Source organism: Giraffa tippelskirchi, chromosome 4 (genome assembly GCF_054371585.1).
Source record: "Giraffa tippelskirchi isolate mGirTip1 chromosome 4, T2T-mGirTip1v1.2.pri, whole genome shotgun sequence".
Taxonomy (NCBI): domain Eukaryota; kingdom Metazoa; phylum Chordata; class Mammalia; order Artiodactyla; family Giraffidae; genus Giraffa; species Giraffa tippelskirchi.
This window is the reverse complement of record NC_137278.1, coordinates 161,656,448-161,678,536: the sequence shown is the minus strand read 5'-3', so window position 1 is coordinate 161,678,536 and position 22,089 is coordinate 161,656,448. Positions and strand designations below refer to the sequence as shown.

General features: G+C 35.7%; 1 protein-coding gene across 1 annotated transcript; it reads right to left on the bottom strand.

Moving 5' to 3' along the window:
* Positions 1–4,487: 4,487 nt before the first annotated feature.
* Positions 4,488–21,006, bottom strand: ACTR6 (actin related protein 6). The gene is made up of 11 exons (XM_081595409.1): positions 20,880–21,006; positions 18,662–18,779; positions 18,066–18,134; positions 17,096–17,219; positions 15,854–15,989; positions 15,705–15,761; positions 14,317–14,415; positions 14,143–14,221; positions 8,936–9,107; positions 7,310–7,448; positions 4,488–5,100 (listed from the first exon to the last, which is right to left on the bottom strand). Exons 1-11 carry the CDS (start codon positions 20,945–20,947, stop codon positions 4,971–4,973), a joined length of 1,191 nt encoding a protein of 396 aa, XP_081451535.1. The 5' UTR covers positions 20,948–21,006; the 3' UTR covers positions 4,488–4,970.
* Positions 21,007–22,089: the final 1,083 nt, after the last annotated feature.

Here is a 22,089-nt window from a genome sequence, read left to right as displayed (position 1 = left end):
ACATGTCCAGTCATAAAATATGTTAAGTCCTGGGATGTAATGTATAGCATAAAAACTATAGTTAACAATACTCTATTTAGTATTTGGAAGTTGCTAAGAGAGTAGATCTTTAAAAAACTGTAAAGGATGTTTTTCATCTTTAAAAGGGAATGTAAGTTAAATTCTTGTATGCTGATTCATTTAATTACTGTGCTGCTTATTAAATGTGCTGCTATTATTAGGGATCTGATACAGTTAATTTCCTTAGAATTTTTTTTTCCACAGGAAAAGAACATTTCATATATGAGTTCTCCAAAGAAAGCATGTATTTTCCTTAGTACATACTATTTTTAAGCTACCCCTTTAGGCTACTGTAACTTAAATGCTATGAATCATCTAAGAAGGAAAAGACTTATTAAGCAGAGGACTAAAAGCCACAAATTTAAAATTCATGAATACCCAAAACCATGATTTTGCCTTCTGATTCTTTTTTAGTCCATCAAGTAATTTATGGTTTTCTTCTTTTCTCCCTTTGTTTTTAAATTGCTTAGTTTACTTTATGGGATCATTCTCTCAATGTGACACAGAGGATTCAGTCTCTGTTGCAGATTACACAAAAGTACATTCTTCTGTGGTCTTAATTTATGCCTTGATCACAGGGAAGAGAAGTGTGTATCGTTAAGTACTTGAAAACATATATAACTAATGTCATCAGTTTTATCTTTTTGTGTAAAAACTGTACCGGTTGGGTTGAATTTGAATGCTCAGTCAACCAACGTTCTCAACTAACAGTCTATGAACAGGTTTCAGAGTGCTAAAGTACAGTGTACTTTCTGGGATTGTATGCAACTTTGTGTATGTATGTGCTTACGACAGTTTCTAGGAAGATTCATAGCTTTCCACCAGATTCTCCAAGGGAATTATAAGTGAAGCACATTAAGAACGACTGGGTTAGAGAATCATTATTTATTTTGTCTTCAGAGAATACACTTAAGGCCCTTAATGACCTATATTTATATATTTTCCAAATTTTGCTTTTCCTTTGTGGATAAACTATTGGTCTAAATGTTAAAGTGTTATGCTAAAATAAGAGCATTAGCTAGATGAATTCTAAATTCCTGTGGCTTTACAAGAAAAACAAAAACAAAGCAGAACACTTCTGACATTAGAAGATGCTAATTGTCCTCATGTATATGGCTATTTTGAATTGGGGAGGAAATTAGTATACCTCCAGTGAAAGAGCTGAGAGGGTGATCCTAGACAGGAAAAAAGTGGAAACATGCAGCCCAGCCCTCATTATTAGTCGGGGTGCAGGGGAGAGTCTCCTTATTAGGAGTCCCCATTTTAATGTTGCGTGTGAATCAGGTGGAGAATCGCTAGCTATCACTAAGAATGGATGCCACTTTGAGAAATGTGTTAAAGATACTACTGTGTCCTTGGATCTGCTGCTCAGATTATTTATAACCTTGAACAGATATCTTACTTCTGAGCCTCATTTTGTTTTTAATCTCTAGAATAAAAATATACATGCATAATTTGTGTGTATAAGACTGGACCAGAAGTATCAAAGGTCTGAGAGACAGTGTGGTAGGGAACAAGGGTCTGAGCTCTGGGGTCAGAGACCTGGATTTACTACCTGACCTATTTGGGTTCATAAGGGAAAATGTTAACAAGTGAGAACCCTGGGTTGAGATAAAATCCAATTTAGAAATAATAGAATCACTAGTGCTTGAAATGTTTAATTTGAATGACATATCCTATAGCATTCCCTAATGGAGACTATTTTGAATATACTACTGTTCAACTAAACTTGTTTACAAAGTAAAATGATTTTTACTGAATGGTTTTGAAGGTTCTAGGGTATTAATTCCTAAAAAGACGTTTCTATTCCAGCAGTGCTACTCCACCTAGTGTCAGCTCCATACAGTTTATTAGGCTTAAAGCAAATTCCCAAGGGTATTGTCAATTTTAGGCTAAACCTTTCTGAGCAATGTAGGGACAAAGTTTTTCTTTCCTGTATAAATAAACAAAATCCATTTCCAATCACTGAAAAGCTTATCTCCTATTAGAATATTCAGTAAATTATGTTCATGACAATTAGCATCATGATTCATCCTGCTTAACACTTCTTAGACTTCTTAGTCACATTTTTAGGTCCTATTCAGGTAATTATTTAACGTGGAGAAATAAATATTGAGATAAAAATTCTGTCTTATATAATTTATATACATAAAGAATGTTCAGTGCACTTCCCTGGCAATCCAGTGGTTAAGAATCTGCCTGCCAATGTAGGGGACATGGTTTCGATCCCTGGTCTGGGAAGATTGCACATGTGGCGAGGCAGTTAAGCCTGTGAACCACAACTACTGAAGCCCACGCACCATACACCTTGTGCTCTGCAGCAAGGGAAGCTTTGTCAAGCAGTTATCCACCAATTTAAAATAAATCAGAAAAAGAAAAAAGAGAATCCACCACAATGAGAAGTTCACACACTGCAACTAGAGAGTAGCCCCCGCTTGCCACAACTAGAGAAAGCCCATGTGCACAATAAAGACCCAGCACAGCCAAAAACAAAAAAGTAATTAATTAATTAATTAAAAAGAATGTTCAACACTGAAAACTATTCTTCTCTAAAATTTTTTTTTACTTTTTATTTTGTATTAGGGTATAGCTGATTAACAATGTTGTGATAGTTTCAGGTGAACGGCAAAGGGACTCGGCCATATATGTCCGTGTATCCATTCTCCCTCTAACTCTCCTCCCATTCAGGCTGCCACATAACACTGAGAAGAGTTCCATGTGCTATACAGTAGGTCTTTGTTGTTATCCATTTTAAATATAGCAGTGCATACCTATCCATCCCGAACTCTTGAACTATCCCTTCCCCCAACCCTGCAACTGTAAGTTCCTTCTCTGAGTCTGTCTGCTTTGTGAGTTCATTTGTATCATTTCTTTTTAGATTCCACATACAAAGGATGTCACACTATATTTCTCCTTTTTTGTCCAACTTAGTTCAACTCAGTATGACAATCTCTAGGTTCATACATGTTGCTGCAAATGGCATTTCATTCTTTTTAATGTGAAAGCCATTCTTGAGACCTCTTTTCTGTGTAATTGCTTATGTGCTAAAAAGGTTTTTGAACATAAAAACCAAAAGGCTGCTGTTTCAGATCAACTCTGTCACTTAACTCTGTTACCAGTGATACTATGAGGCAACTCTTTATTTATCGGGTGTGATAGTTCAACTTTCAACCTTTGCCAGCACTCCAATTCTGGCTAGTGCCAGCCATATCATGCATAATCCACTCATAAACTAGGCCTGAATTTCTTCTCTTTGGTTAGATGTGGGTTGAGAGAAGGGTAAACAGTGTAGTAAGAATAAATACTCTAAGTGCGAGCTCTTGTGATTAACTTGTCCATCCTGAGTCCAGTCTTGCATAAACCACTTCCACTTGACACGGCATGCCACTGAACTAGCCTAACCTGCACTGGGGAAGGGAAATGATGCCAGATCAGAACTGACAGCAGCATTTCTGGTTGTTCAATTTGCATGAAGATATGGGCTGGTGATGATGGCTCAAGTTTGAACTAGTGGATCACAGACTTGAAAACTGTGCGATAAGATTCTAATATAATGGATACCCATGTGCCCAAGTGCTGCCCAGCATCACAAGAAAGTAACATACCACATATCACTAGGTCAGGAAAAGATCAAAATTCAAAATTCCAAGAACAGGGCTTCCCTGGTGGTCTAGTGGTTAAGAACCCATCTGCTAATGCAGAGGGCACAGCTTCAATCCCTGGCCCAGCGAGATCCCACATATGCAGAGCAACTAAAGCTGAGTGCCACAACTACTGAGTCCAAGTGTCACACTTCTGTAGCCCATGCGCCTAGAGCCTGTGCTCTGCAACAAGAGAAGCCACAGCAATCAGAAGTCCATGCACTGCAACGAAGAGTAGCTCCTGCTCGCCACAATCAGAGAAAGCCTACACAAAGCAACAAAGACCCAGTACAGCCAAAAATAAATAAATAAATCTTCAAAATTTGAAGAACAGTCTCCACTAAATGCATACTGCTCTTGCATTTAGAGTCAAAAAATCATTAAGTCGAACCACTGTTGAGTCAGGGACCATCCATATAATCCATATGTAATTGTAGTGGACAGTTCTTTCACCCTGCCCAGCATCTGTCTCTTTATCTTAATTTTCCTTTGGAAAACTACCTTCTTTCACTCTAGGCTGTTACAATCCCTGAAGCCATGGGTAGGTGCAAGATTGTAGCTAAGGTAAAGAGACTGGTAGGAATTTGATTCATGAGCCCAATGACATAAGAATTTCATCCTAAAAAATGGTATATAAGAAAAACAAAAAATGGTATAGTGTTTTTATGAGTGAAATAATACATTTCTGGAACATGGTAGTGATCAAAAATACTTGATTAAATTGGTTTTGATTGTCATCCTTTCACACTTATGCCAAGTAAAAAAGAAACATGATACAAACATAGATTAGTTTTTCCAACTTTAGTATATATAAATAAAAATGACAATTTAAAAATAAAATTCTTAGTTCTAAAAGAGAGAAACTGTATCAGCCTGAACACACATTGGTCAATTCTGAGTCAGTCACATGAAACTACCTTCAAAGGAAACCTGACCAGTGAGACAGTTAAGTTTGTGTTTTTGGCTATAAAGAATTAAACTTAAATTACACTCACTCTTTCATCTTTTAATGAAAGATAACTTACTCTCAGAAACAGCATAAGCATTGTTAGAATAAGTCTAGCTCCTAAATGAAAATATGGGGTGAGTTACAGTTTACTTACTAACCTAGCTAAGAAACCTTTGAAAATTAGCCATGGATCAAAGTATTTACCTAAGTTCAAGATGTTATCTTAGGATAAAAGTTAACACAGGTCCTTAACTTCCTTTAAAAAGAACGCTGAAAATTAAACCTTTGTCATAGTAAGTCAGAACTTTCAGAAATGTTTCTTAAATATCAAATTTCTCTTCACAGATGCTATGTCCATTTTCTTCATAATCTTCTCTTGTTACCACCATATCTTCAAAATCGTCATTCTCTGATATCAATTTTCCACCTTCCCAGGCGTAAGTAATAGGGCTAAAAATAAAGGTAAAATAAATGAACCCAGATGATTTTACAGAACTGAAATGCCAGAAACATTAATTAGTAACTAAAATGTGGCAATCTCTACCCAACTTGATTTAACAGAAAATCATTTCAAGTGTGAAAATAAGCATAAACTTCAGAGGAGGGGCTTCCCTGGTGGCTCAAATGGTAAAGAATCCGTCTGCAATGCGGGAGATTGGGTTCAGTCCCTGGGTTGGGAAAATCCCCTGGAGAAGGAAATGGCAACCCACTCCAGTACTCTTGCCTGGAAAATTCAGTGAACAGGGAGCCTGGAGGGCTATAGTCCATCGGGTTGCAAACAGTGATTAACTTTCACTTTTCACTTTTAAAGAAGTAAAGAAACTCATAAAGAAAGGAAACTTGGTTACCACTACAAATAGATCTTCTTTACTTTTTCCCTGTGCTCTGAATTGACGGATCTTCTAAGAAAGATCAAGAATACAAACAAAAGATCAAAAATGCATAAAAAGAAAAACTGGAATATATCTGAGTCTAACTTTTCTGGGCGGCAAAGATATATCATCTCATCAATTCACGCTACAACTGATGAAACTGCTATTATAAACTCACTTTATATATCTGGAAAATGAGGTTCAAAGAGCTTAATACTGAAACTAGGATTCAACTTGGAGTTGTTTTCACAGTCTGTGCTTTTGCTCCTATACTTTGTTGCCTCTAATAAATGAGACATTTAGAAAACATAGTGCAGTGCAGGGGAGGGGGTAATAAAAGGAAGGAAAAAAAAAAGAAGGCACAGTGCATGACAAACCTGTTACACGGTAGGAAAAGGGCACTATGTAAACTTAGAGCACATCAGACTTTTAATTTATGCACAACCAAGGTTATACTAGTTACACTTCGTGTAACTCTACTATTCCTCTTCCCTAGTTCAATTTTAAATCTGAAAAATGATACAGAAAATTTTCCTTATTGATTTATTGTATTTCCTAACCTTAAAAAAACTAAATCTGTATCTAGATCTATCAGTAAAGATGTGGAAAAAAGATCTGATGGATAAAAGAATAAAAACTATTTCTCTTTTCCTATCCATAATGTGTGTTCATGACTTGCATTTTAAAATTCAGGATAAAAATTCAATATACTTCATATTCAAAAGAGTATATGAACATTAATGCTGATAAAAATCATTCCAACATCTAATGGTTGTTTATTCTTTTATCTGATGGCTATCAAATTAAGTGACCAGATGAGGGCCTTCTAATTAACTGCTATTGATTTTAAAAAACTCCACTTAAGCTTTAAAATAAAACTCTAAAATTAAAAATCAGGTATGTGGGGGACTTCTCTGGCAGTCCAGTGGTTAAGATTCTCTGCGCTTCCGATGCAGGGGATGTGGGTTCAGTCCCTGGTTGGAGAACCAAGATCCCACGTGCCTTGCGGACCACACCAGGTGTGTGGGGTCTTGTTTTCAACTCTGCTACAGCGGAGCAGTGAGCAGGGATTACTGGAATTTGGTGAGAACTCCTGCCTCCAACTAAAGAGAACTAAATTTTAGTTTGGTTACTGCGATTAACTCACCATAAGGCCTTTATTAGCTCACCAGCCCTTGTTTATTTAGAAAGTAAGTACATAGAACTAGACAGATCTGTAAGCCTTTCTGACAGCTCTAAAATTCTACCTTAATTATCTCCTTTTTTTCATAAAACAGGAAAGGGGGTACATGTGAAATAGCTTTGAATTTTTTTAAAAAAAGACTACTTAAATATAAAAGTTTATTTTAAATATTTTAAATTATTTTAAAACTTATCTGTTGACATAATTTATCTCATTGGTTAAATCCTCGCATTTGTATTCTTGATAGAAACTCTCAAAAAATGACAGCTCAGAGAAATCGAATAGATAATAACCTAACTGCTTTGTCTGTAAAAAATTACTTAGGAATGAGGACTGATTCACTAAAGGGAAGTGATCTTATATTAACTGAGCACCTGTTATTTACTAAACATGATGGTTGGTACTTTACATATTTCACTCCATTTAATCCACTTAAATGTAAGGTTTGTCATTTCAATTTTCAAGAAAAGAAAAATGAGCATCCCAAAGGTGAAATAAACTTGCGAACATGGTAGAACTAGGCTTTAAACTCAAGTCTGCCTGTAGACCTCCTTTATCTACAAACTAACTTCCATGATTTGTTTCTAGATAAGCCAAGACTTACTTTTCAGGCAGCACAACAGAAACATCGTAATCTGTTGGAGTGAGACATCGAACTTCGGAGTAAACTCGATCCCTAAATCCTGGGAAAAGGGAATTTCCTCCCGTCAAAACGATGTTCTTAAAAAAATGTGGCTGCATTTCTTTTAAAAGAGATAAAAAGGAGAGAGGAGAGACATTAGAAAATCTGTTTACTTATCTTTCTGGAGAAATAGGGAGGCAGGCTTAGGTAAAAGCAATTAGGAATTCAAGTTACTAGTTGCGAAATCATTTATTTTTTTTTAACAACCATATAATTATAAGATGTTGTAATGAGATTATCATTTATACAAATAAATACTTTAAACAGAAATATGACCTCATAAATATTTGAAAGCAAGGCAAAAGAGAAGGGGTTGAACTACTAGCAATTTATCACATATACATATAAGCTATATGTAAATGAGTAAAATTCTAGTACCAAACATATGAAAATTACAACTGTTCTTCCATAAAACGGAAGAGGCATTTATGTAGGCTGAGATGATTAGCTGGTGTAAAGATAAAAAGGAGGTCCATTTTTAACTTGAGAATTCAAGTTTCCATGTTATCTCACTGAGACACACATACTTACTGTGTAATACTTACAAATGATAGTGAAAAATACTGTTTATATAAAATGAGAAATCAACATGAAATATTAATATGAAAATAGCTGTAAAATAGCTGTTTTAAAACAAATGGCTAGTTATGGCTCAGATGGTAAAAAATCTGCCTGCAATGCGGGGGACCTGGGTTTGATCCCTGGATTGGAAAGATATCCTGGAGAAGCTATATTAAGGTGATGGCATTATCTTTTTCTTGTTTTTTTTTTTTTTAATGAGAGGAAAGGACACTGCATGTGCAAGATTTTCTACAATGCCTAAATTGTTCCTTATGAAGAAGGGAGAAATTTTCAAGGTATAAAAGTACTCCAAAACTCTAGAACATTATTTCATTAAATCATGCTTCAAGAGAACCCAGACAACACTGTGAAGCACTGTACTTTAATTTCAATAAAACTAACTTCCAAACCCCCCCCAACTTCCAGTATATTAATCTAAATATAACAGAAGGAATAAACCATTCTCATCAACAACTAAAAACCATTAAATTGTTAAATTATAAATTTCTATTCTGTGCAAATTTGGCTTAAAACTTTTCTAAAAGGGATATAGCAATTTAATACTCATAAAGAGATGAATTACTTCAAGTTTAAATAGACCGTAACTACTTATATCAAATTTATAATCTGGGACCAATAAAGAATCATTCAAGTGCATTACTGGATCTGGAAGTCTCTGCAAATAAAGTAGCCATTTGTTCGAATTATTCAGAAGGAACAGTTGACTTCTTAGGATTCAGAGAGCTTATAATTTTTTTAAAATATCATTGTGTGAAAGTTGCTCAGTTGTGTTCAACTCTTTGCAACCCCATGGACTATACAGTCCATGGAATTCTCTAGGCCACAATACTGGAGTGGGTAGCCTTTCCCTTCTCCAGGGGGTCTTCCCAACCCAGGGATAGAACCCAGGTCTCCCGCATTGCAGGTGGATTCTTTACCAACTGAGCAACAAGGATATCATTATTCCTCATTAATTTATTAATGTACCTTCAGGTAAGTTCTGAATTGAATAGACAATAGCTTCTGGGATTCCCATTTCTTGAATGCCTATATCAGAAGGATTGAAGAGTATTTCTGGAACAGCGAATCTCTCATTGGCCAAACGAAGAATTTGTTCCCCAGATTTGTATTTTCCACTTAACACCATCTCTTCTCTTGGCTTAAGGAAAAATAAGATGAAAAGTATGCTACATTATCTAGCTCATAAACTAATAACATTTAGTAATCTTAATACTATGAAATAACAATATATTAACCATGTTCTTGGAAGTTTCAGGATTCTCAAGTTAGAAAAATGTGGTCTTCTCTCCTGTTACCTAAACCACACAATTAAGTGATTATTTACTCTTAATGCAGCTATAACCCCAAAGATGAGCTGGCTTTATTCCACACATTTTAAAACAAAGAAAGAAAAGGATAATAGAGCAGAAGGAATTTCATAATCTATCTATAATAGCAGAGTGAATCCACTTTCTAAAGTACAAAGAACATACCCTAAAAATTCTTTTATTATGCATTCAATCTCTATTCAAAAATCAGTTACCAAATGATTTAGGCAAACAAACGGACTTTATCACGAAATTCTTCTGTTATTTATTTTCTGCTAACCCACTCAACTCTGTGAGCTGTAATTCCTGAAGGGCCCAGGAAAAAAAAAATTTCCTTCTATAACATTCTATATCATTAAAATAATGGTTCCTCTCAACTGTACTAAGAATCATCAGCTCTTCTAGATTGTTAAAGACATAAACTTCATTTGACTCATATGCATTTTTACCTATAACTGACTATATCCAAATCCTTTATATAAATAAAAAATTATTTAAAATATATGAAAAGAAATATTAATTTGTTGTTAGACAGTAAAGTATATAAAGACTATAACAGATTCCTCAATGCAATCAGTCATCCATTCTCTGTTCAGGTTTCAGGTTCCTCAGAGAGGCTTTTTCTGACTCCCAAATAAAAGGTCCCTCCAGTAATCATCCTCTATTATCCTTTGTTGTCCATATTGTTCAGCATTACAAATCTGCTACCCAGTATAGCATGCAAGCCAACGATGTGGAATTTTCTTTAGGCATTTTACATACATTATCACTCTGAATTCTCATATAACCCAGTAAGGCAGGCATATTTTCCTTTTATTAATGATCCAATTAGGCTAAGCAAGGTTATGTGACTTGCTCAAGATCATTCAGCTAATAACCCTGGAACACACAGTATTTCCTCCTACTACATTCCACAGGAGACACAGGTTCGATCCCTGGGTCAGGAAGATCCCCTGGAGGAGGGCATGGCAACCCACTCCGGTATTCTTGCCTGAAGAATCCCACGGACAGAGGAGCCTGGCAGGCTACATGGGGTTGCAAAGAGTCTGACACAACTGAAGCAACTTAGGATGCATGCACTACATTGCTACTCCTAACCTGGATATGAATGATTCTCATTGCTATCATTTGGAAATTTCTCACTTGAAACATTATTTTTAAATAAAAATATCCTAAAAACTACAATAAATTCACAATACTCTAGGAAAAACAAGGAAAACAACACATTACTTTTTACCCAGTTAAACTACTGCTGCACTGGCAAAGAGAAGAATATTATTTCTTCAGAGATAAAGTATTCTTCCTTCTCAGGAAGGATGGAACATACTTGCTATAAATTTACAAATTCATTTAAAAATGATACTGGTTTGCGTGTACAGGATATAACTCATCTTGTCAACACTCAAAATAACTTGAGACAGATACAGACATCGAGAATTTCATTTGACAAACAGAAGTTTTCTAGTCCACACCCCTACTTTTACAGAAGATCAAGTGACTGACCCAGGGTCAAATATCTAACTAGAGGAAAGATCCAGAAGTAGAAATCCTTGCTGAATGTTAGCTCTGAAGTCATTGTTAATATGTAACCTGGAACTACAAGCAGTTTCTGTTTCTAAGAGTACAATTCCAAAACGCTTTTTGTTTTAGACATAGATGAAGAAATTTAAAAGGGCTACTGGGAGTTGCTATTTTAGTTAATAGTTAATAATGCTGGTAGCATGAAAAAAATGTTTAAAAATGGCAACTGGTAACTCTTAAGTAATTGTTAACTTAATTTTCTCAATTAAGGTCAGTAAAGCATTCATCACACTTTAGTAGGCATTCTCTTTCTGTTAAAGAATAAAACGGGAATTTCTACCAGCTGTAACCAGTAACAATATTACAGACCTCATCATTATTGCTGTCATCAGTACTAGAAAATCAAGGTTGTAACTTTTTCCTGAGTATTTAAAAATATTCTTGAATAAACTATCAAGGTCCAAGTTTTAACAATATTCTAAGTATAAAGGCTCTGAAACAAATTCTCTTTCATTTTATGCAGTATGGCTTTTCTAATTTCATACATATTTTATCAGCTCTCGTTAAAGATTTTAATCAAGTATTAAATTTAAAAAGATACATTTTAGGAGTAATCCTAACATATACAAAATATAGTCATTTCTAAACCTTAAAAATTATTACGATGTACACAATTTAACATGTACTGAAATACAAATTTTAATATTAGTTAGCAAAGTGGAAATTAAACCGTTATTTTTTAAACAGACATTTGAGGTAACATTCCATCATCTGGTAAAAGTCTAGTCCAACTACATCCACTCAATTGATATTAAAGTGTACACGTAACAAGGAGTCCATAGAAGTGCAGTCACACCAAGATTCTGATCACAAGGCCCAAAGTCAATAAAAGAGCTGCGAACAATACAATGTGGCTTTTGCGTTTTTTCTCTGATGAGAAACAACACAACAGTCAATTGATGGAACAACCACACCTCTACTAGCTCACTAGTGCAGTGCCGAGAAATCAAGGCTTATGATTTGGGAAGGAAACTGGCAGAGTTCAGCAGATAACGTCCAATAAACTGGTAAGTTGTCATTTGCAGGGCAAGAGAGAACTACGTTTTACAAAAGAGAAAGATTTCCAAACCTAGCTAATAGTCCAATCACCTGGAAGAGATTTTTTTCTCTTTTAGAGATTAAGTTTCCAAACTTAAGTACTAAATATTTCCAGGGACAGGAAAGAACATGGACATCAATTGTTCTTCAAGTGGCCCAGATGATTTTCAGTCAGGTTTAGAGACATAGGGTTCATCGTTCAGGGTCCATCCTGGTAGAAATACAGATTACTTTATCACCCTAAGTTCAGAGTGCTGTAAATTCTCTATAAGGTGTTTATATCACTGGACTGCTTTAGACAGCTATAATTGTATGAGGATGATCAAATGTGCCTGATGAGAAAGAGGCCTGGTATCTATGTGTTTGGAGCAGTTTTCCTTGTCTTGTAAAGAAAAAAACACATATTCCATACTCTATGTGGGATTCAGGCTTCCAGTTCCTCTCCCCAGTTCATGTCCAGACAACCTGATTCCATAATCTGTCATAATTCTCACTTCTTAAAGTCAGCCTCAGTCCTTCCACAAGGATCTATTTCTAAGGACGTTATAGGATGATATTGATTTTATAAGGACTTGGGTAGCCTTCTCTGAATTCTGATTTGTATTTCACCTTAAAAATCTGGCCAAAAAAATTTTTTTTTAATTTCAGGCATAAAAACAAGTATAAATAATTATATAAAACCCATGTATCCGTCAGTCAGTTTAACATTCACAGATAACACTCCCATTTTAAATGTGGTGTTATCATTCACATACACAGTTTTTATACTTTTACTTCATTTTTATAAATGCCCACATATAAAGAATTATTCTACATATCCTGAAATGGTATATAGTTTTCTAAACAGAAATACATTTCTGAGATTTATCCATGGTGATCGCATATCTCCACTATACTTTTACTGTTTATTTTATAACATGTATAAATCAAAATTTATTCTTCTTCCATTAGTGAGTATTTAGGTTCTTCCCAATTTTTCACTCAATGTATACTGCAATGAACATTACCATAAATGTCTCCTTGTGAAAATATCTCTGTGTGCTTAGGTTTCTGACCAAAGACTTTTAACTTCTAAAGTCCTCACCAAGTTAGCAACGGTAAGGGCAAACTTCACATTTACCCAAACATAAAACTGAGCTGATCAAAGATAGGGAGAAATTATATTGTTTTGACATCCAAGATAAACTCTTCTCAACATTTTCAAAGTGCACTGGATTTTGCCCTTTTCAACTACAATCTGATACCACAGCCCTGGGTCTGCTGTGTCAATAACATTCACAACAGGCAATCTACTTCTAACTAGACTTACACTAATTCTTAAGAAAACAGAAATGGGTAAACCATAATATAGGTAAAGTTATTGTTTATCTCCAGATTTGTTCCATAAGCTATCACAATGGATAGTTCTCTTTCTAAATAAATTTAATACAGATTTTAATTAATCATTCATACTCTGGTGTCTATAGAAATGGCCAACAGGCAAGAAGGCTATCATCAACAACTCTGACATTCCATCAATCCCAGCTAGATGCTTTTCAAACCTGAGTGGTCACTTGAAGTAAAACTTAAAATTACCTTACATCACAGACTTAGAAAACAAACTTATGGTTGTCAAAAGAGAAAGGTGGGGAGAAGGATAAATTAGGACATTGGGATTAACATATACATAGGTGGCTCAGATGGTCAAGAATCCACCTGCAATGAAAGATTCAGGTTCAATCCCTGGGTCAGGAAGATCCCCTGGAGAAGGGAATGGCTACCCACTCCAATATTCTTGCCTAGAAAATTCCATGAACAGAAGAGCCTGGTGGGCTACAGTCCATGGAGTTACTATGGGCTTCCCTGGTGGCTTGCTGCTGCTGCTGCATCTGCCTGCAATGCAGGAGACTTGGTTTCAATCACTGGGTCGGGAAAATCCCTTTGAAAAGGGAATGGCTACCCATCCAAGTATTCTTGCCTGGAGAATCCCAAGGACAGAGGAACCTAGCAGGCTACAGTCCTGGGGTCACAAAGAGTTGTACACAACTGAAGCAACTTAGCATGCATCCATGCACAATATATATAAAATAAATAATCAATAAGAACCTACTGTATAGAACAGGGAACTCTACTTAATATTCTGTAATAAAAGAGAGAAAATACTTGAAAAAGAATAATGTATAACTGAATCACTTATTATACACCTGAAACTAATATATTATAAATTAACTTTATGCTAATACAAAATAAAAATTTTTTAAAAATTACCTTACAAAAGCCCTTTTTAATTGTACTAAAGTCAGGCAAAACATAGTCTACCATTACTGTATTTTCTTCTCCTTTCAACCTGGAAAACAAAATAGAGACTTATGAAGTATTTTAACTACATTTAACATTAGCCAAGAATCAACTTTCCAATTCTTAGGCTACCATTATACATACTTGGCAATATCCATGTCTCGATAAAAATCCTGAGACACATAGCATACATCTTCTTTCACTTGATTAATCACATGTGTTTCATCCATAACATGTAACTGCCTACACAGAAGTAAAAATGGTAATGTGAAATGAAAAAAATTTAAATGTAACATCACTGAAAGTATTTTTCTGGAATTAAATTTCCAGGTAACTGATCTTTAAAAAATATTAAATTTTTGAATGTATAAAGTATTTTTAACTTTATGGAACACCCATCCCATTATCCAGAGAAGGCAATGGCACCCCACTCCAGTACTCTTGCCTGGACAATCCCATGGATGGAGGAGCCTGGTAGGCTGTGGTCCATGGGGTTGAGAAGAGTCAGACATGACTGAAGCGACTTAGCAGCAGCAGCAGCAGCATTCCATTATCTTATTTAAGTTGTGCTTAGTCACTCAGTCATGTCTAACTCTTTGCAATCCCATGGACGGTAGCCCGCCAAGCTCGTCTGTCCACGGGGATTCTCCAGGCAAGAATACTGGAGTGGGTTGCTATGTCCTCCTTGGGAGGTGATCAAGTACACTAATTCCTAATCTTTTAATAGTGGACAGTAAACTAATATTGGCTAATCCAGAAACATATCTATCTATTTATTTTTTTTGGGGGGGGAGTATAGTTGCTTTACAATGTTGTGTTAGTTTCTGTTATATAACAAAGTAAACCAGCTATATGTATACATATAAACCCTCCCTCTTGGACCTCCCTCCCACATTCACCCCAACATCCTATCCCTCTAGGTCATTACAGAGCACTGAGCTGAGCTCCCTGTGTCTCAGGGAGCTATCTACCTATACAGTAGGTTCCTACTAGCTATTGTTTTATACATGGCAGTGCACATTATTAAGGCTTTTAGAGATTAAAAAAGAATAAAAGATAAATAAAGTTCAAGTATTATACTGTGTATGGAGAACTGACAGGAGAAATGGAGAAGGGAAGCAGAGATTTATTTTCTTTTTAGATCCTTATTTCCTTATATGCATTGTAAAATGTTTTACAGGGTATATGCACATTTGTAATTTTAAAATATTATTAATGTATTAAACTCCCGAGAAATTGAAGATGTCTTTTTGGTGGACACTACCATTTCATATGTCAGAAAGCTTTTTAACTTGAACATCATTGGTATTTACTGAGTTGGTCAAAAAGTTCATTTAAGTTCTTCCATAAGGTGTTACAGAAAAACCTAAATAAACTTTTGGCCAACCCATATCTATGTGACACAGTCTTTAAAGCAATAATTCAGAACTGTCACCTGAAATCAGAACTAAAGGCAAGGAATAATTTTAAATTACTTTAAAAATTTCACCCCCAGCATCTCATCTTCCCATAGAATCAAAGCTAAGTATTACCTATAAGATATGATTTCTTTTAGATGATTGGTTAGGAGTTTTCCTCCCACATTTATCCTAAAAAGGAAGAATTCAAATTTAGTTCAGTTTATCACACATTTCATCCAGTTTTATAATAAGAAATAAGATGAAAATTGAATGCAACTCACCGAATAATTGCTTCTTTTTTCTTCTTACTTCTACAGTAAGGAACTATATGTGTAAAGGAATATCCACTATCTACAATGATACAGCATAACTCAGAAGGATTATCTCGGAAATACCTATGTGCACTGAGAGCCCCAGCTATTAAGAAAACAAAAGATAAAGAAAAAAATAAACATACTGAATAAAAGTACAACTAATTTAAAACAGTAAGTAAAGAAAAGCACCAAACTAAAGCAAACAGAAAGACAGAAATTTTCCTTTGTAAAAAAAAAAAAGTTAATCTAAAACAACATTCCTAATTCTGTCAGATATTTAAACATTAAAACATGATGTTTTTGTGAAAAACGATAAAAAATGTGTGATCAACTTTGAAGGTAAATATTCACTTCACAACTTATAATGATTATTTTAATAGCAAATAATTTTGCTGAGCATTTATTACATGATGGGCACTATTCTGAACTCCAAGAGTGTGTTTTAATTTTCACAACAATCTCATTTTTACAGATGCAGAAACTGAAGCAGAGATGTTAATAATGTGCCCAAGGTAACATGGTTAGAAACAGGATTCAAACGTAAGCAGTATGACTCTACAGCAGGTTTTCTCAACTTCAGAACTACTGACATTTTGGGTCAGTTACTTCCCCAGCGTTGGGGGCTTTACTGTGCATTGTTTTAGCAGCATCTTGGTCCTCTACATATTAGATACAAGAAGCACCGTCCCAGTTGTGACAATGAAAAATGTCTCCAGACATTGTTAAATGTCCCCAGGAGCAGTATCACTCTTGGTTGAGAACACTGTTCTAGAGATTATGTTCCTAACCATTACAGTATATTGTTATTTATACAGACTTAAATGCTACATGCTAAGTAGGTGAATACTTTCTTTGTACAGTCATGTAATTCTAGCCTTTAAGAAACTAACTTCTAGATGATATTTATAGATTGTATTGGCAGTCTGAGCTATTAACATTATTCCAAACAATAATAAGAATAGCAAATAGAAAAGACAACTATCTCAGAAAAAATAAACTTTCAGAGATTAGAAATATGTTGCTGGTTAACTTCATTAGGGAGAAATATCATATTAAAAAGATATAGCGAGAGAAGTCTGACTAATAAGCTCGAAGGCTTCATCTAGTTTTAAATTTCATCAAATTTAAAAGAATGTCACTCGATATTCTTGGATTTTAAGTGTTTATTCATATTCACATAACTCGATTTCAATCAGCACTTTAACTCACCATTTACTCTTAATACTGCTTGAAACTGGTATTCTTCAAATAAGATTTCATTCATTGATTCTTGAATTGAAGTGAAGTTAAAATATGGTTCTGTGATAATAATATTAGTGTCTAAAAAGTCAACCTATAAGAGGAAAAAAATTCCCAGTTTTGTAGCTTTGTAGTTATAATTATAAACATCTGCTTTATGTACATACATCTATTTAATTCTCACAATCACCCTAGAAGACATGTCTTACTATTATCTCCTTTTGAGAGGTGAGCAAACTGAGACACAGAAGAGCTGAATGAGTTACCGAGGTCCATATAACTAGTTAGTGACAAACTAAGGACTGAACTTGGGAAGTCTTGTTACAGCATTCATGGTCTTCAACTGTTATTTAACTCTCTTAATGGCAGCACTGATAAAATGGTACCATCAAATTGTTTAAAGATAATTATGCAAAAGTAATGAATGGTACAACTACAACTACTGGAACTGCTATTTTGTTTTTAAAAGTTAAAAGGTGAGAAGCTTTGCAATATTTAATGTTTACACAATTCTCTCCCACATACTCTTTAAGAAGCATTAAAATTTGAACATTCTCTCAGGATACCTAAAGTCACACTAAAGATATTAAGAGCACAAAACTCTAACACTGTATCATTCACACATTCAGATATATGAGCAAAAAAATTTTATTGTGAAAAATGAGATGAGAAACTGGTCTAAGAATAGTAGATATCTGAAGTAAAATTTTAATCTTAAGTTTCATACAGATTAGCTCTTCTCAACCTCAAATTCCACTTCACAATAGAAATTCTATGCACTTGCACTTATTTAGAAAGTCAAAGCTAAGCACAGTAGATTAAATGACTTAAATATTGTAAGAAATATTCAAAAATTTATAAATCTTAAAATATAACTTCTAATTTTTCACTTGAATGAGACATGGAAATAGAAATTTGAATACATACTCCAACTTGTTACCTGATACATTTCTTTTCCAAAAAGGTAATCCCAAACTTGTCTTTGAACATCCCAATTCACCAAGTAGCCCTAAAAAATGTTTTATGAATTAACTACCAAAAATATTTGTACAATTTTTAAAAGATCAGATCAATACATTATAAATCACTGATTATTAACTCTTAATTACTCTCTCTTTACCAGTCTAATACTAGTTGAATCTCAAAGCTATTACATTGGTACGTTTTTCTCCTTTTAAAAATTCAAAACATTACAAATAAACAATAACCAAAACATCAAAGGGCTCAAGACACACCAATATGTAGAGATGCCCCTCTATATTTATTTTCTTTAATGTTTGTATTTCATTTACTTTAACATAAACAAGTAAAATTCAGGACCCACAATCAGTAACTAAATTATAGTCATTTATTTTTATTTATTGAAGTATAGTTGATTCTTTTTCTTTTTGGTTTTAATAAGCTCTTCATTCAAATTTAAATAACGCTTTCTCAGAGATCTAAAAATATTTTCAAACACACAAAATTTTATAATACATTTCAAATTATCTTTAAATGTAGGTCTTTAATGCTAGAAATGTCATAGAGTTGGATTACCTTTTGAAAAGGAAGAATGTAAAAGAGTCCAGAAGGGTCCTTTATTTCATCTATCTGGTTAGCAGTAAAAGTTTTAAGACGTGCTGTTTTTGATCTGAACTGACAGTTTGGAATAACTCTACAAAGAAACAAATAATGTAATTATTCCCTAAATACTTAGTTCTTAAAAATACAATTACCTAACAACCACTTTTACCTTCTAAAAGAAAGAACATGAAAATTTCCAGAGCCACTGTTTCTCATTCTGTCTTCAAAATATTTAAAAACGACTTTTTTTTTTTTTTTTTAATGTTCTACCATATACCAGGGCTTCCCTGATAGCTCAGTTGGTAAAAAATCTGCCTGCAATGCAGGAGACCCCGGTTCCGATTCCTCGGTGGGGAAGTTCCGCTGGAGAAGGGATAGGTTACCCACGCCAGTATTCTTGGGCTTCCCTTGTGGCTCAGCTGGTAAAGAATCCGCCTGTAATGCAGGAGATCTGGGCTCGATCCCTGGGTTGGGAAGATCCCCTGCAGAAGGGAACAGCTACCCATTCCAGTATTCTGGCCTGGAGAATTCCATGGACTGTATAGTCCACGGGGAGGCAAAGAGTCGGACAGGACTGAGGGACTTTCACTTTCACCATATACCAGGTTCTGCACTGGACCCATTGTTTTCCTCAAATAATCCTCAAGATATTATTACAGGTGGGCATTGATTCTGCCACTGCACACAGGTGAAGAGGGGCTGAGGTAAAGTTCCTGAAAAAAACTCTTAATACCATTCTAGTTAAAAAAAAAAAAGCAAGTTCAAAACTCTGACCATAAGATTAAGTTTCCATGGAGTCAAAGATCTTCAGTTGCAAGATACTATAGGGTACAGAAGTAGGAGGTAGTTTTAAATATAGTTGCTGCCCACCATGAGCTTACAATCTGGTTAGGAAGACAAACTAGAGCCATTATCCATCATACATGTCTACACATATATGTATTGTATGCGTCTGTGTGTGCATTTATATATATATATAGAGAGAGAGAGAGGGATAGGGAAAAAGTGAGGGGGAGTAGAATTTGCCCCCTCAAATATGCCACTATGGCCTGAGGATTACTTTGCACTAAAGGCAATCAAAATCCTTGTATTAATTGAGATAATACAGTGAAGGTGTGTAATCTTTCAGGACATGATTTTTAAACCCTGCATTGTAGTCAATCTTATGGCTATATTATTATTTTAGTCAATGTACTATCCTTGATTATTTAGTTTGCTTCTTCCCCCACCCCTTTTGTCACTATACCGAGGATCCTCGGTCCATGGGATTTTCCAGGCAAGAGTACTGCAGTGGGTTGCCATTTCCTTCTCCAGGGGATCTTCCTGACCCAGGGATCCAACCCAGGTCTCCCTCATTGCAGGCAGATGCTTTACTGTCTGAGAGCCACCAGGGAAGCCCGAGTATTCTGCACCTACTCTTATCAAAACTTTCAAATTAGTCCTTAAGTAAATGATAAGAGACTTGCTGTTAAAAGATAAAAACAATAATACACACTGCCAAAATAAAACTGCAACAATTTACACTTTTACTCGGTTTGACTGTTCTCTTAAATAAAAAAAAGGAAAGGAGGAAGTAAAAAAAGTCCCCGGGTCCCCTGTGAATACGCTACAGGAAAAGCGAGTCTTTAAATTTGCTTAGTCTTTACTCAAACGTAAATAGTTTATGAATACTGGTGTATTCTTTGTTTAACCGAATCTAAATCAATCAAGTCAGTCAGAGAGCACTTAGAACGGCTTGAATACAAAGCCTTCAAAGTCTTCAGTCACTGACACAGTGGTTATTACACTTTGTGGAGGGGGGGGCATTGAACCTGTGGAGGATTTGACGGAAGCCATAACTTCTTCCCAGCAAAAATGCATATACACGCAAAACGTTGCCCACGATTCCTGACGGCTCAGGAACCTTGTGTGCAGGCCCCTCATTTGGGATCCTCTTCCTTAGAAGCCTACTTTCCTATTTCCTGTAACAAAACGAAACACACATCCCACTTCCGGGGCGACAAAGTCCAAAATCAGTAACCCAAGTCCCACTTCAAAGCTTCCCAGCTACCCAGTTCCAAGCCGAGCATCCCTCAAACAGAGTGAGAGACGCGCGGGGGCGTTTGCAGTTTACAGACGTCCCAAAATGAAGCGTAGCACATGTAACTACTAAGCATATATGTTTTGTCCCTCGCGGGCAGCGAACACTTACGAGACAGTTTCATGGCTGTAACCGATTTTGGCGTTGTAAGCTCCGTTATCCAGCACTAAGGTCGTCATTTCAGCGAAACCAAGTCGCCGCAGCCTTCTTCTCTGACCCCTCTGCTCACGCTTTTCCCAGCACTCTATGGTTGCACCCGCCGAGCACACAGGCGCTTCCGGTCTCCCTTAGCAACCGAGGACGCCGGAAACCAGAGATTGCACAGCCGCCCTACCTGCTCCCAAGAGTCATACCGTACTTCCTATCCTAACCTTTTTACTTCTTGGCCAGATACAATAAGAGAAAAAATGCCAAAGTTTCTTTTTTCTTTCAATGCGTGATTGTTCTTTACTTTTGCAGATTTGAGTTGCTCTTGGAAGTTTCTTATAACGCCATCTCTGTGGGAGGTTTGGGAGGGAAGGTTGTGTGTTCGAATAGTATTATTCAGTGACGTCTTTTGAAGAATACATTGCAAAACCATACGCAGCATGAAATTGGGTATGAGGACTCTTCAGCTTCATTATGCGCCACTGCTCATCCGAGTGTTGGATCCAGTCACCTTGTTACAAATACGCTGTTCCGTCAACCGCCTCGCCGTTTTACTCACACTCGTTCCTGTCCGCTTGCTCTTCTGGACCGAGCTTTGTGTCTTATCTAAAAAAGCTTCTCGACACCTGACACACTCCCTCTCCGTTCCCCTTCCTAAAGTTAGGTATTCCTCCTGTGTGTTCCCGTGATGTCTTGGGCTCACTCCACAGTATCGTAATGGTTAAGAAAATGAATTTTAAATTGGAATCCGGCCCTGCCACAAAATGGCTGTGTAACTTTGGGTGATGAAGATAAGGGTTAATACTTACAAAGCACTTAATGCATGTGGTTAAATTTTGGGTTTTGGGTGTATTTCTTAATTTAATCTTTACAATTTTTGAAGTAGGTCCTGTCACTGAAATCAAAGATAGTAGTTAAGAGTGCTATTTCTTCTTTCAAACTCCTGGGTCAAATCCTGACTCTGTCACTACATGTGTTGGACAGGTTGGTTAACCTCTCTACACCTTAGTTTCCTCATCTATAAAATGGAGTACTATAATAATTTCCCCTCGCAGAATTGTTTTATGAAGAGTAAATGATAAAAGTCAAGTACCTGGTAGTAGTTATCATCGTCATCGCCATCATCATCCTTTCATTTTATGATCATTCTATTGCCTTTGCCATGGAATACTTC